The 15,078-nt window shown below is 47.9% G+C and overlaps 1 protein-coding gene across 8 annotated transcripts in view; it reads left to right on the plus strand.

The window, feature by feature from the left end:
• The first annotated feature begins 2,682 nt into the window (after window positions 1-2,682).
• mbnl3 (muscleblind-like splicing regulator 3) overlaps window positions 2,683-15,078 on the plus strand; it is a 19,929-nt gene continuing 7,533 nt past the window's right edge. For all 8 annotated transcript variants that reach the window (XM_036547780.1, XM_036547781.1, XM_036547786.1 and 5 more), the window contains exons 1-5: window positions 2,683-3,626; window positions 9,359-9,523; window positions 9,663-9,863; window positions 10,405-10,644; window positions 14,502-14,655. In XM_036547780.1, coding sequence (XP_036403673.1) covers window positions 3,453-3,626; window positions 9,359-9,523; window positions 9,663-9,863; window positions 10,405-10,644; window positions 14,502-14,655 — 934 coding nt within the window. In that variant the 5' untranslated portion in view covers window positions 2,683-3,452. The remainder of the gene's footprint in view (window positions 3,627-9,358; window positions 9,524-9,662; window positions 9,864-10,404; window positions 10,645-14,501; window positions 14,656-15,078) is intronic.

The following is a 15,078-nucleotide window of genomic DNA, read 5'->3' on the forward strand; positions in this document are numbered from 1 at the left end:
AATCTTTTAAGAAGAACGTTTGTGGATTTTTTTTTTTAAACAGCAAAAGTGAGTTGTTAATTACGCAATATCTCTTTTACATTGTTAGAGGTATTTCCCTGACTGGGTGTGTCTGGCGCACAGGAAGGCAGTCGGTGGTTGTCTGTCAGCCGTGGCTGTGGCAGTGGAGCAGTCCACCGAGACGTGACAGAGAGGGAAATGGCGCACCCTGATGTGGGAAAATTAATGGTGGCAGCAAGGGTGTGGTGACATTATTTGTGACAGATGCAGTCATGTACACAAACTTTATTCTCATGTTTTGCATGTTATTGTAACCGCGTTTATCCATTTTTAATGGTCCCTGTGGCTGTAACTGCTTCACGCATTTATTTTCCTCGAGAAGTGAAACAGCACAAGGGTGCAGGGCTGGGAATGGTAGCTGCAATAACTGTATTTTTACACAGGAGCACAGGGGCTGCTTGGCTTTGGCAGGAGTGACGCACCGTAGGAAAAACGGTATCCATCAGCAGGGTTAGGTATCGTGACTCATGTCAGGCTCCAAAAAAAAAAAAAAATGTTTTGGAAAGAGTGCTAGCGTGTCTCTGCAGAAGGTAGGGGCGCAGTGTGTTTTTGGGGAGGAAAGGGTGTGAGGCTGGGTGTGAGCGTGAGGTCCGGGTGCTGACCGCTGGCCGGACTCAGGACGGCCAGGGAGGCTGGCTGTACCAGCGTGGCGCGTTCCCCTGAGGAAGTTCCCTCTATCGATCAGTAGGTAGGAGCAGGCAGAGACCAGCATACACAAGCAAGCTTAGCGAGCTTACCTTTCTCTTTTTCATTTCTGAGTGTGTGTCTTTGTTCTTGTGTCTGAAGGTGGGTGTATTAATTCAATTCCCACCCCCCCCCCTCCATTTATTCCCTTCCCTCTCTTTCCGTGTCTCCTCCCTGATGCATCTCTTCACCGCATTGCCTTCCTTTGGGCTGTCTGTCTACACCCCCCCCCCAACCCCCACCCCCACCACCACACCCCCCCTCCACTGCTCCCTCCATCTGTGTCTGTCGCTACGAGACATGAGGACTGATAATGTGTGCCCCTACCCTCTTTCTCCGCCTGTTTTCCTTTTGCTTCCGTCCTTTTTGTTTAATCCTTCCCTTCGCAGGGTCAGAGGCTGGGGCCGAGTAGCAGTTCCCTGTGTTATTTACACTGTGTGTTTTAGTTGTCATCCCATCCACGTTTCTGTGTCTGCATCACCTCTCTCCTACCTGTTCCCTCGTTCCCTCCCAGCCTGCGTCTGTCACGTCCTCCTCCTCCTCCTCCTCCTCTCCCCCTCCCCAGCCTCCTCTCAGTCACTCTCCTCCGCTGCCGTTCCCCTCGCCATCCATCCCTCCACCTCTCTTCTTCCTTCCTCAGCCCCCCCCCTCTCTCTCTCTTTCAGCTGGAAGAGTGCGCTGTCACACGCGCCACACACCGCACACCCCCCCCCCCCCCTTTCATCTCTCCACCGTTTCGTTCCTCTGCGCCCTGTCGCTCCTGCTCAATGGCCGGCTGTGTGCGGGAAACCCGCCGCAAGGGTCAAGTACAGTGCACTCCTCAGCTCTCCCCCCCCTCTTGTTTTTGCTGCATTATCTGAACTGTTAGACGCATTTCTCTTCTCTTTTTTTATATCTGTGCAGCAGGCATAGCAATGAGCAAGCATGCCAGAGAAAGGAAAGAGGGAAGGGGGAGGGAAAAAAAAAAAACTAGGGAAATGATCAATATGTAACGCTCCTCCTCATTGGTCCATCGCCGGCTCTGCCTGCTTGCAAAGCCGGAGCTGATTGGCTGTCACCTGGTTCCGCGCACAGCAGCTGCAGCATGTGGAGAAATGCCCTTTTCTATCTTACCTCTTTATTTCTTTTTTTTTCCTCCTTTCATCTTTAGAACTCCCCATAGTGCCCGGAGACCACAAGCGTTGATCAACTGTGTCCCAATTCAGGGGGCTTTTCTGCTTTTTTTTCTGCTTTTCAGAGGTTTTTGGCCGTTCAATTCCAGCCAAGTTAGTCAATCAGCGTGTGCTGTCTGCAGCTCCTGGGAGTTACTAAAGGGACGTCCTCTCTCTCTCTCTCCCTCTCCTTCTCCCTCTCTCTCTCTCCTTTTCCCTCTCTCTCTGACTCACAGACTCAGACACAGTCTGTCCTTTCCCTTGTATTGCTTGCCTGCCTGCTTCTCCTCTGTCTCTCTTCCCCAGTCTCTCTCACTCCCTGTGCTCCTCTTCTCCGCTGGATGTTTTTTTTTTTTCTCCTGCATTTCTTGTCACCGTTTCTTCTGACTACTTTATAAATACTTAGGTGACTCCATGCATTTTGTTTTGTGTTTTTTTTTCCCCCTCAGTTCAGCTGTCTCCACTGGCTCTTCACACAGGTTTTAAAGGAATGATTTTCTTCGAGGCTTTCTGTTTTGTTTCCTGTTGATTATTTTATGATCGTCTGTCTTCTTTTTTTTTTTTTTACCCAAAGACAGACACTGCTGGCACAGGAAGATACCAAGAGCAAAGAGGAAAATATAGAAGGTAATGGAAGTCTAAAAGAACAGTAAGAACTGCTGCTTGGAGAAGGAAGGATGAGAAGAATCGTAAAATAAGAGGAGGAACCTGCAGAATATGAATCGCCTGCTCTGAACGCAGCGTCGGCGCTGGTTGACGTCCTTGTGTCTGTGTGGGTGTCCCCTCCCCCCCCACCACCACCTCTTCCCCAGGTTTTTTTTTCCCCCTCTGTTGTCTGAGAGTGAGACAACAGCGAGGCTGTGGCCTTGAAGGTGCCGGCGTACTTCACCGTCACAGACACTCGGCCACGCCGTGTCTGCTCCTGCTGCGCTCCTCCGGTGATTTCAGGTCTCTCCTTTGTTTCTTTATTGGGCGCCTCGTTAGACGCCGTGTTGCCGCGCCGTGCCCCCGCCGTGCCCCTCCTGCCTTCGGTCAGCACAGACGGAGCTCCGCGGTTCCCGTCCTGCATGGCTTCAGAAACGTAACGCCGGCTGCTCGGACGACAAGGGAAGAAGAGTTGTAAAGAAACAGAGAAAAGGGCAGGTTGAAGGGGAGAGAGAGAGAGCGCCGCAGGGACACAGAGGAGGAGATTGACCTGTTGTGGAAGAGGAGAAGTACCCCTCCTCTGGGTGGCGTCAGCGAGGCTCCCTGCCCCCAGCATGACGGAGCGGCCCGCCCTCTGCTTATGCATGGCCATGACAGAGCTGGACTCTGCGTGCCCTCCCATCACCCCTTACTAATGAGCCAGTGCATCTGGGACCTTGGACCACCAGCAGGAAGCAGAGACAAAACAAGACAATAGATCTGTAAGCAAGGGGCAATGAGCCAGATTCCCCTGAAGGGTGTATTTCACTAGTCCTAAGGTTTTGTTTGCTTTGGTGAGCAGTCAGTTGCCCTTGGTCAGCCAAGAGTATCATTTCATTTTTTTTTTCCCCGAGTGCGTCTCGAGCTGCCGCCATGGCGGCCAGTGTGGCCATAGGCCGCGACACCAAGTGGCTAACGCTGGAGGTGTGCCGGGAGTTCCAGAGGGGCACCTGCTCCCGCTCCGACGCCGAGTGCAAGTTCGCCCACCCGTCCCGCTGCTGCCACGTGGAGAACGGCCGTGTCATCGCCTGCTTCGACTCGCTCAAGGTAACCGGCCCGAAGCCGCCGCTCCACGCCACTGCACGGAGACGCACGCTCTCTCACACCGGCACACACACACACACACACACACACACACACACACACACACACACACACACACTCTCACACTTTCACACAACCTCACACACTCTCTCACACACTCACACACACTCACGCATACTCTCACACTCACACTCAGTTATTCATACCCACACATTCACTCTCACCCTAACACTCACTTATTTATACCCACATTCTGGCGCATTCACACACAGACACACACTCATGCCCACGTATACACTCACATGTACACATACACACACGTATTCATACCTACATGCTGGCTCACACACACACAGACTCACACCCACAGATTTGCTCAGACTACAGAAAGAGTGAGATTTTTCTTCACATTCGCTGAGTTTTTTGCCACTGTGAATCACACTCATGGCATCTGCTCATGCATTTTAATCACTCACAATAAATCACCAGCTTAAAAAAAAACTGTAGAACATTAAACGCATCAATCAGTGGACTAACTTGTTCAGTTTATAATTTGTGTCTGTGAACAGTTAAGGGCTAGTCATGGGTTTTGTTACATTTTATTTCTGAATTCATTTAATGATAAACGCTATCGCAAATTTCTCAACTCTCTGCCCTAGTCTGAATGCTGATAAAACGTTCGTGATAAAACGGCCGGGTTACAGTTTGAGCTGAGGGGCGTGTACAAGCACCCTTTAGGCCTTGCCCGAGGCGTTAGATTCGCACTCTCTCCTCTCTGTTCTGTGGTCCGCATCAGTCTGCATCAGCTCTGTATTCTGGTCAGATAAAGTCTGCTCTTCGTGGATGAAAACACAGATGTTGACCCTCATTTACTTCTAAAATGAGAAGCGCCAAGCGCAGTCAGAATGTGGTTTGTGGATGCTGGTACTGTTATTAAAAGTGAAGGGTTTTGCTATGGATTCGGCTGCATGGGACGCTGGGGGAAACAGGCAGATCTTGCCCCTGTCAGCCCACTGGCAGGCAACCTGTGTCCGTCTGTCTCCTGCCAGAGACACACAGACAAGGCTCTCTCTGTGTGAGGGAGGCAGCTGTCTCCTCAGAATGGAGTTCCATATTTCATTTATGTCATTTTAACCCTCCCCCCGGTTCATGTATCTGTACTTCTCAGTGAAGGAAAGCACGAGGAAGGCTTAGCAACAGTGTCAGGCGAACCCATTGGACAGCTAACTCCATGCACAGCGCTACTAATCCACTGTATCTGTTTTTTTTTGTGTGTGTGTGTGTGTGTGTTTGTTTGTTTCATGCGACTGCTTACATGGAATATGTTCTTCATAAAAATCATTTGTGTGTAAATAAAAGCAGTCTTGGTTTTGCCGTCGTCTGATCCGTTCCAAGGCCTCTGGGCCAAGTCTCAGCTTTGAGAGAGACGGGGGGGGGGGGGGCTGTTTACGGGGGGAGTGAAGGTCAGTTTAGTTTTCTGTTTGCCATGAGGACAAATCTTCAGCAGCAGATTTCCACTGCCCAATCCCCCGCCCCAACCCCCCGCGTTTCAGCCTCTCAGCTCAAATGCTATAATATTAGTAGAGTGAGGGGAATGGCTGTCAAAACCAGTGGCAATCTCAGCTTATCCCTGCCCTCTAACAGCACCTGTACCACACTAAATCACTCCCCAGATAGAGTCCCCCTCTCTCCCACCTCCACCCCCCCCCCCCCCCTTCGTTCCCTCTGCCTCCCTATTTGCTAGTTAATCGACCTGCTCCTGGTAACTGCCGTGGTGGCCTTTTCTGAATATACATAATCGTCAGTCACTGTGCTGTAACCCATACAGACGTTACATTTTTTTTTTGTTCCTCTCTTCTTCCTCTTCCATTCCCCCATCTGTCTTCCGGCCGTGGCAGGTAACCTTTTCGCAGGAGAGGAACGTGAATTAAACAAGTCCTCCACCCCTGCGGACCCCCATCCCCTCCTCCAACCCTTTTTCCTTAATTGGGAAGCAGGCAGGGAGGATTGATTTGATGGAAAGTTAGTAGCCTCTCTCCTGCTTCCCCAGGTCCCTGTGTGTAAAACCCCAGAGCTCTCGGCCTGCACTACCTCATCATCCTCACCTGCGGGCAGGCACCTGTGGCCAGGTGGGGTGGGTGCACATGACTTAATTCATGTCCACAGAACAACCCTGAATCACCCGTGTGTGATTTATGATGGCGAATGCATTTGTTCCTTTTCAGCAGTATTTTAATAACAGTGCGCTCTTGCCAAAAAAGAAAAATGGTAGCTGTGTGTGGATAGGGTGCTTGGATGGGAATCTGAAACCTGCCTTGAGGATACCTGTCAAGGCCTTTACAGAAATATGGTCATTTTTCAGAAAATTTCAGGATTTTTTTTTTTGCCACAATTAAGACTTGAAGGCTGGATGAGGACTGTGGGAAAAGTAAGAGGGTAATAATTTTGTGTTGGCAGTGTCTGCACAGATTAATATTGCACTGCATCTCATGTTGAAGTAGCACTTTGTAGAGATTCCCTATATGATGGCCGTAGAAGTCTTTTCCACTCTGGTGTGTGTGTATAGTAGCTAATGGCCCTGTCTTGTTTTGGCCTGTGCAGAGTGAAGTCTTCCTCCCTCCCTTCCTCCCTCTCTGTCCATAGCAACCGGGGAGGACATGAGGAGAAACTTCCTCCCTGTTGCCCTAGTGTGTTTCCATGGCTACAAAGAGGCGATCCCTGACCTAGTCTGTGGCTGGCTTTTCATCTCTTTCCATCTCCCTGAGAGGAGTAAAGCTGTCAGTATACAGACCTGATTATCTCCCTGTCTGCCTCTGCACAAATAATGTGTTTTTTTTTTTCCCCAAAGTTTGAATGTGCTCAAAATCCACACAGCTCGACATAGAGGTAATGCATAACCACAAAAACTGCGGTGGTAAACCATTTACATATTTTTGCATTCACATTGTGACAAAAAAAAACCACACTTTCTTGTAGCTTTTCTTCCCCCCCTCTGTTCTGCTCAGACTGTAACACATCAGTACTCCCCAGTATCTTCCCTCATTTTGAGTTGAGCTGAGAAGAGATCAGTAGGATGGGCTCATGGGAATTGTAGTTCTTCTGTCACTTCTCCCACAGCGCATAGGCCTCTGATGAAAAGCGTGCGCATGGGCATGTTCTGTACTCAGCGTTGTGGGGGGGGGGGGGTTGTGAGCGGTGAGCATTTCTGTTCCCTTTAACTTCCTGTTCAGCCTCAGCACTTCTGCATGAAGACGGGGCGGAAACAGACCCGCATAAGCCTGACGTCCCCAGTGACACACAAATCGATCGATCTCCCAGACACGATTACACCCCCCACCTCCATCCCCACAGCAGCTCAGTAAAATTATAACCACGTGTCTCCATCTTCATGGATTCATCAGTGAGCATGCCAGGAATCGGGATCAGGTTCAGGGTCAGCCTGAGCTACAGATGGTTTTGAACAGGTTCTGGAGGCTAAAGATTACCACAGTATACATAATGAAAGACCGGAATGACCATCCTTATCACAGCCCTAGGAGACATGATGTTACATTACATTACATTCATTTAGCAGACGCTCTTATCCAGACCGACTTCCAGCACAAAAGAACAGATATAATGGTGTATACCCAAAGTGTTTTTGTATTGGTTTTAATAAACCAAACCAGGGTGTATTTTCCCTGTAAAATCCATTATTCAAGCGCTGGTTTTCATCAGTTTTGCCAGCTCAGCACTTCAGGGTCATGGATGCTGCAATATGTGAATGGAGAGGATAGTGTCAGAGCATATGGTGGAAGTTAATGTGAAATAAAGACAGATTCGGTCTCAAAACTGAGCTTCCAGAAATTAGAATTAAAGTGTTTTAAAGGGGCTTAAGGAATTATTTTTTAACAGGGTAGCTTGAGTGGAGGCAAGCTTGGTTCTCTGGATTTACAGACGTGATGATAAAATAAATTTCATGGAATTCTTTTTTTTTGAATATTTAGGTTTTTCTGTAAAAGCCTCCCTTATAAGTCCTAATTTGTGCCTTTTTATTTGGTTTCTGATGCCAAATGTATATTGTAATCATAAACCGATAAACTCATTGTGCATTAATCTCTCTGATCTGGATAATATGAATAACCTTATCTGTTAGATTTTTGTCCTCAAAAACACATTTCTTTCCTTTTCATTTTAGAAAATCCTGTCTGCATTTTAATTCTCTGTGGTGCTTCCCCTCATAGAACACAGACTCTTTGTTGATGCAGTTATGTCGAATATATTGTTTTTATACATTGCTTTGTTCTATTTTTAATCAGCTATGAAATTTGTAATGTAATGGAATTGAGAAGTGGGGCCTTGCTTTGGCCCTTTGCCCAAATGAATTATTTTATCTGTGTCTCCTATTCTACCTCCTGGATTTTCTGAAATAAGATTACAGTTGAGGTAGAGAGAAGGAAATGTATAGGCTAGTGTGGGGACCATATATTCACCTTGTTTTTCTGCTTCCTTGTTTTGTGTGCTGTACTGAAATTTTGTGTTTGTCCCCCTGTTTGTATACATCTTTGTGTCTTTGTGTGTGTGTGTGTGTGTGTGTGTGTGTGTGTGTGTGTGTGTGTTTATGTATCTGTGTGCGTGCGTGCGTGCGTGCGTGCGTGCATGCGTGCGTGCGTGTGTGTGTTATATGCGTCTGGTGTCCCACTGCAGGTCTAATCAGGTTACGTGTCTGATTTTCTCTGGTCTAATCCGGTTTGCTGCTTAGGATGTGAGCAGCATGAGTGTGTGTGTGTGTGTGCGTGCGTGCATGTGTGTCCGAGGGTGGGGACTGTTGTCTCGCAGTCGTGCGTTTTACAAAAGCACGTGTTAAGCAGGGCTGTGAGGGCTGCTTTGTTTGCTTTTGAGATATGCAGTATTGACAGATTGATACAGCACTGATGCTGAGAACTCTGACGCCGTGTTGCAGTGGTCGTCTCACTCTCGGGTCGCGCTAGACGAAGATGAGATCGCAGCGTGTGTTGCCGTCTGTGGGCTGGCACGGTCAGCGAAGTCTTTACGACTTAACTGTGCAGCAGCCAAGTTTTAGGTGGGAAAAATAGTTGATGTTTTTCAGGTTGGAGGGGAGGTTTCTAATGGTGCTGGTTTTCTGTGCAATGAATAACCATTGTCTTGACTTTCTGTTTCCTATTTAAACTCCAAGCCAAGTGAGACCTCCATAAAAAGTTTATTTTCCCCTTTTGTTTCTTTCTGACCATTAAAAAAAAATCCATCCAATTACTCAGAGAGGAGATAGTTCTGAGTTACTCAGAGAGGAGATAGTTCTGCTTGGATTGAAGAATTTTATTGTAAAAATGTTTTGGTTAAAAGGTATTAGTCATTGATTTCATTTATTGCATTACTTTAATACAAAAAAGTAATGCGTATGAATCAAATAGACTTGATCTTCTTTCATTCGCTCCCCTCTCGGGATGCAGGCTTCTCAGCCTATAAAACAGTAATACAATCGTTTCTCTCTCTCCCATTAGTCTTATCTCTCTGTCACTCTGTCTTTTCTTTCCTAAAAGCTCCCCTTAATGACTGGGAGCAAAAAAAAAAAAAAAACAAAACAATACAATATAGACTTTTTTTTCCATCATGAAGTCCCCTCTGGGAGTAAGAGCTTTTTGCAAAGCAAATTGAAATTCGGGTAATCAGTTTTCTCTCGTCTCCCCCCCCCGCCTCCTCCCACTCCTCCTCCTACTACTCCCTCCTCTTCTCAGGGCCGGTGCACGCGCGAGAACTGCAAGTACCTCCACCCCCCGCCGCACCTGAAGACGCAGCTGGAGATTAACGGTCGCAACAACCTGATCCAGCAGAAGACGGCGGCCGCCATGTTGGCTCAGCAGATGCAGTTCATCCTGCCGGGAGCCCAGCTGCAGCCCATAGTGAGCGCACATTAGTTTCACTGGAACCCAGCTGCTTTGAAGGAAACAGGAGGGGGGGGCGAGGGGTGTGGGTGAGGAGAGGGTCGTGTGAAAACCGTGAGTGTAACACCTGTTTAATTTTGTCCCTCCCGCCTCCCAGACAACGTTCCCAGTGACCCCCTCCCTGGCCTCTAGCCCCAACGTGGCCTTCAGCCCGTACCTGGGTCACATGAGCCCGGGCGTGGGGCTGGTGCAGGAGCTGCTGCCCAGCGCCCCCATGCTGGTTTCGGGGAGCCCCTCCGGCCTCGCCATGGGAGGCAGCAGCCCCTCACAGAAGCATCTGCGCACGGACAAGCTGGAGGTACGGCGAAACCCACGGGAACACCGCCTGCCTGCTGCAGACGAATACCACGTGAATTACCACTGCGCAACAAACAGAATCTAACAACACAACACAATTCTATCAGAAGTAATATTGCATTACGTTATTGGCATTTAGCAGATGCTCTTATCCAGAGCGGCTTAGATAGGTTGCAGTTTTTTTAAGTGTTACCCTTTTATACAGCTGGATATTTACCGAGGCAATTCTTGGTTAAGCACCTTGCCCAAGGGTACAGCAGCAGTGCCCCAGTGGGGAATCGAACCAGCAACCTTTAGGCTACGTGTCATGCTTCTTTACCACTATGCTTCACTGTCTCCCATAATATGTGGAATAGTTGACGAGAAGATTCTGTATGATTAACTAGTGAATTTCCATATAAACATACCACAGCAAAAAAAGCACCTTATTTCAACCCTGATCAGTAGCACATTAACCTTGCAATTTGCCTGGAAGGGGAATAAAAAAACAGAGACCCGTGACCCAGACTTGGTCTTCCCCTCTCCTCCTTCTTCCTCCTCAGGTGTGCAGAGAGTTCCAGCGGGGAAACTGCACCCGGGGTGAGAACGACTGCCGGTACGCCCACCCGCTGGAGGCGGCCATGGTGGACGGCAGCGAGAACTCGGTCATCGTCTGCATGGACTACATCAAGGGCCGCTGCTCCCGGGACAAGTGCAAGTACTTCCACCCCCCCGCCCACCTGCAGGCCAGGATAAAAGCCACGCAGCACCAGGCCAGCCAGAACGCCGCCGCCGCTGCCATGGTGAGAGCCTGTACACTATACACACCCTCCCCCTGTACCTGATATTGTGCTCATCTCACCTGTACCCTACACACACCTTTGCTCTTTTCACCTGTACCACGTGCACACCCCCTGCTCCTTTGGTTCGTCATTGTGAGATTTGTTAGTGTTTTCTATGCTAATGAATCTAACACTGACGGTGTGAATCTAGCAATAACAGTACGGTGTGAAACTTCTGGCAGCGTGAGCTACAGAGCAGGAGGTAGAGGGAGGGAGGAGGAAAACGGCATTGGAAGCGCGGTGCTTTATACTGGTTCTTTCAGATGCTTTTGTAGCGTATCACTTGGGAAAGAAAGATTTTGCAGAGAGAGAGTGAGCGAGTGAGAAAGATGAGAACTATTCTTGGTATTCTGTACTTGTCAGCCGTCTTTTTTCACAAAGGCTTACTGAACTCGTTTGGACATCGATGTTGAGAGAATTGTGATGTGGAATGTCAATTTGAATTACAGACTTTTGAAAAAGAGAGTCTAGAGGGGTTGTGTTGTTTCTGGTTTCTTAACTTAGTATGGTTGTTGCTGCCATACACTTCAGGCTTCGTGTGTGTGTGTGTGTGTGTTTGTGTGTTTGCACATGCGTGTGTGTGTGCGTGTGTGTGTGTGTGTGTGCGCGTGTGTGTGTGCGCGTGTGTGTGTGCGCGTGTGTGTGCGCGCGTGTGTGTGTATGTGCGTGTATGTGCGTGTGTGCGTGCGTGTGCGTGCGTGTGCGTGCGTGTGCGTGCGTGTGCGTGCGCGTGCGTGCGCGTGCGTGCGCGTGCGTGCGCGTGCGTGCGTGCGTGTGCGTGCGCGTGTGTGCGCGTGTGTGCGCGTGTGTGCGTGTGTGTGTGTGTGTGCATCTTCTTCATTGCATTTCTGTTCTGCTCAGGCTAGGATTAAGGGCTTCCCTTGTGCCCTTATCTCAGCCCGATTCCCATACACTGCATGGTCAAATACAAAGAGGTGAAAGCATTATCTGTGAGCCAGGTTATGTTTCCTGCTTCTCCCAGCCGCGTCTCTGTTTTTATCATTCTCTACCCAGGCATAGCCTTATTGTCAAGGAAACGGTCTCTGTTGCACATGTGGGGATGGCTGAGGATGCAGCACTGAGAGCGAAGTGAGCACACTCACAGCTGTGATGGATCGCGCTTTCCGCCCTGCATCTGAGACAGCGCTAAGTGATTGATCAGGAGGATACATTGTTTATGACACTAAACCTATTCTCCGGACAGGTCCACCGGGAGATTACAGATAGGCGATTCACCCTAGATTGGGCTACGGCGGTGTAGGCTATTGTTTCACATCTGTGTTCGTGAGATATGGTGATTATTAAAAAATTGGATGAAATATAAATGCATAAACTGGTTTTGGGGATGATGTAAACCACAGATTTATAGGAGGCATGTGTTTGACAGTGCTTTGGTAAGACCTATTGCTGTAGCTTTTTATTGTTTGGTTGCATGTGGATGTATCTTCCGTTCCATTTTATCTCCCTTTTTATTGGGTTTTATGTTTGATCTGTGTTTCAGCATCCCCCCTCTTGTGTGTGCCATCTCCACTGTCTCCGCCTCCGTCTCTCTTGTTGTAGGTGATCCTCAGTGGCAGTAGTCTCGTGCTCACTGCCTGCTAACTCAATCAAAGCCTGCTACCCATTCAATGAAGGAAAATTAATGTTCTGCCAACCTGTGAGCTGCTTGTTTCGCCTTTCCCCCTTCAAGGTCTTATTCTGAAGACGTTGTTTTGCGAATGCCGTGTCCTTGTCTCCGTCTGCTTGATCATTGTGGATCCTTGTGCTTGCATCTCTGTTTGGAAACTTACATGGGGAGAGGGAAAAAAAGTTCACTGCAGTTTTTTAATATAGCTATAACGAAAGTTGCATACCAGCTTTAATTGGGTGGTGCCAACATGAGCAAATGCCCAAGCTCCCAGTGGAGTCTGAGGTATCGAGGATTAGGGCAGAACTCCAGTGCCCAATTTTTAATTTTATTGAGCAAGCATGCTCTACAGAAATCCAATTAGATGCGCAACATGTCAGTCTGGAACCACAAGAGGATGCTTTCCGAGCAGAGCTCATTAGACTAACAGTATCCCGTCATTTTGCATTTCCAACGAAGTGCGTGCGTGCGTGCGTGCGTGTGTGAGATATAGTTTTACTAAATGGTTATAAAAGGCATCACAGGGATTTGCCATAACATTTCCATGTAAAGTGTTGCCAAGACGTCAGCTGCAGTATCTTGACTTTTAAATTATTTATTCAAATAATTGGAAGATATAATGTATAGTTCCCTCTAATAAAAATATTAATTATCACCGTCATCATTCTCTTGCTATTGATAATAATTGCCATATAGAGTAATACGTGTATCTCTCATACTAGACTGAGTGTCAGGTGAAACGTGGTTATCTCTGCGGGATTCAGAAACACAAAGGTTTTTTTGTTCTCCCTCCAACACACTGCTGGCACAAAGGTGATGCTCCTTTGATAAGTACAGCATGTTGGTTCCTGTCTGTGTATATTTTCTCTCTTGGTTTTCACCAGGCTTGGCACTGAACTGGTTAAGTCCTTCTCATCATCTGTGCCCTGTTACCGCTCTGAGTAGTAGTAATGCCTATGCAATAGTTAAAATGTCTTGAGCCAGTCATGGTCAATGGTAAAGGATCTGTTAATATTATACAACAGACGGGCACAGACACTTTCAGTCAGTATCCGGTGTACGTCATTTAACAAAAAAGTGCATGCATAAATGGAGTGGCAGATTTCTTTTGTGTAGAAAAGGTCTGAATTAAAAGCTTGTGACTCAGGTCACTCTTAGTGATCTCCTGGTTTTCTGATTCTCTCTTACTCGATCCTTACTTGTCGGTTCTTTGCTTCCAAAGCACTCCTGGCAGCTCAGTAAGATGTGTGAAAGGCATTCATGCTGCTGCAATGTAGTTAAACAGTGTAAGTAACCTGAGTAACTAGAGTCACCTGCCTACCACAGAGATGTAATAACTGTAAGACCAGAGTGCCCACTAAGTTTGAGCAGTACTGTTGGGTAAAATGAGTTCATCCATCATCATGGTCAGCCACATCAACAAGCAAGTCAGTTTCATTCTTGTAGCTTTAAGTTATGTGGCTGTCTGACTTTGTAGACAAAAGCACTGACTGATGGGATTTTTTAATCAAAAAGCTAAAGCTAAAGATAGTAAACAATAACAGCATATTCCTCTGGGGCTGCCATATACAAGTGGAACTGATGGAATGCTCTGCATTTTTATGACCTATGAGGTCACAGCCCAGCATTCCGAGAGTTTGACATTTATAATTTGGATGGAGCCAGTGGCACTACAAACACTGTACCACAGTCTGCTTGAAGTGACCACATTGCAGGCAACATCCAGCCCCACCACAGTCCAGTGTGGCTGACGTATCACTTGTGTGTTTGGCCACGGCCCATTTTGTGTTTATTCAAAGCTATCAGTGGACATGTTCAAGAAACACAACAGCGGTTGCTAAGTGGCAACACGACAAAGTGTTCTTTGAGACCCTAAAATAGCGCAAATTCAACGCTCAGAGAGCCCGCGTTGCTGTTAGATGGAACAGTGGTTGTAGTCCGAGCAAATAACAGATGTTCAAGAGACACAGCTGAGGATGTTGAATATTTATTTCTCAACAGAAATACATATTTTCTCTCGCCTGTTTCTGTAGAACACAGAGAAAACAGCAGCTAAGAAGCTGGGAAGATGATAAGAACATGGTTAGCGATGTGCACCTCTCACTCCAACTCTATGAGCCTGTGGATTCTCTGACTCGTATCCCTTTCACCACAACATTTCTCTCTCCTACTTTCTCTATCCCCCCCCCAGTCCCTACCCCCAGGGGCCCTGCAGCCGATACCAAAGAGGCCCACCCTGGAGAAGACCAACGGGGCCGCCACGGCGGTCTTCAACCCCAGCATGTTCCACTATCAGCAGGCTCTGGCCAACATGCAGCTCCAGCAGCCAGCCTTTATCCCTGCAGGTAAGCCAGGCCACCACCGCGTGCTCCATGCTCTTCATACGGGGTGACCACATGGCTAATTAGTTGCAATCATTTATCAAGCTTACTCACTAGAGGATTTCATGTGTATGTAATTAGGAGATCAGTTTGTGTGACATGCAAGGGGATAGGAACATTTTTCAGATGTGTAACTAATGCGTTGTGAAGTGTAAAATCACACTAGAGTCCCATGGTGGTGGGGTGTGATGTTAGGGAGTTGAAGGTGCTGGCCTGTTACCTCTGGTCCCTCCAAAGGAGCAGGAAGTTAGTGTACAGTAACAGTACTGTGGTGGTACATTACTGCAGGTAGAAGTGGGACAGCTGCTTCAAAGTGGACATAAGAGTTGAGGGAACTCATTGCTGTGGCACAGGGAAAGGACACTCCTCTGCCTTATCTTATTTGTG

The sequence above is a fragment of the Megalops cyprinoides genome, chromosome 16 (genome assembly GCF_013368585.1).
Source record: "Megalops cyprinoides isolate fMegCyp1 chromosome 16, fMegCyp1.pri, whole genome shotgun sequence".
Classification (NCBI taxonomy): Eukaryota; Metazoa; Chordata; class Actinopteri; order Elopiformes; family Megalopidae; genus Megalops; species Megalops cyprinoides.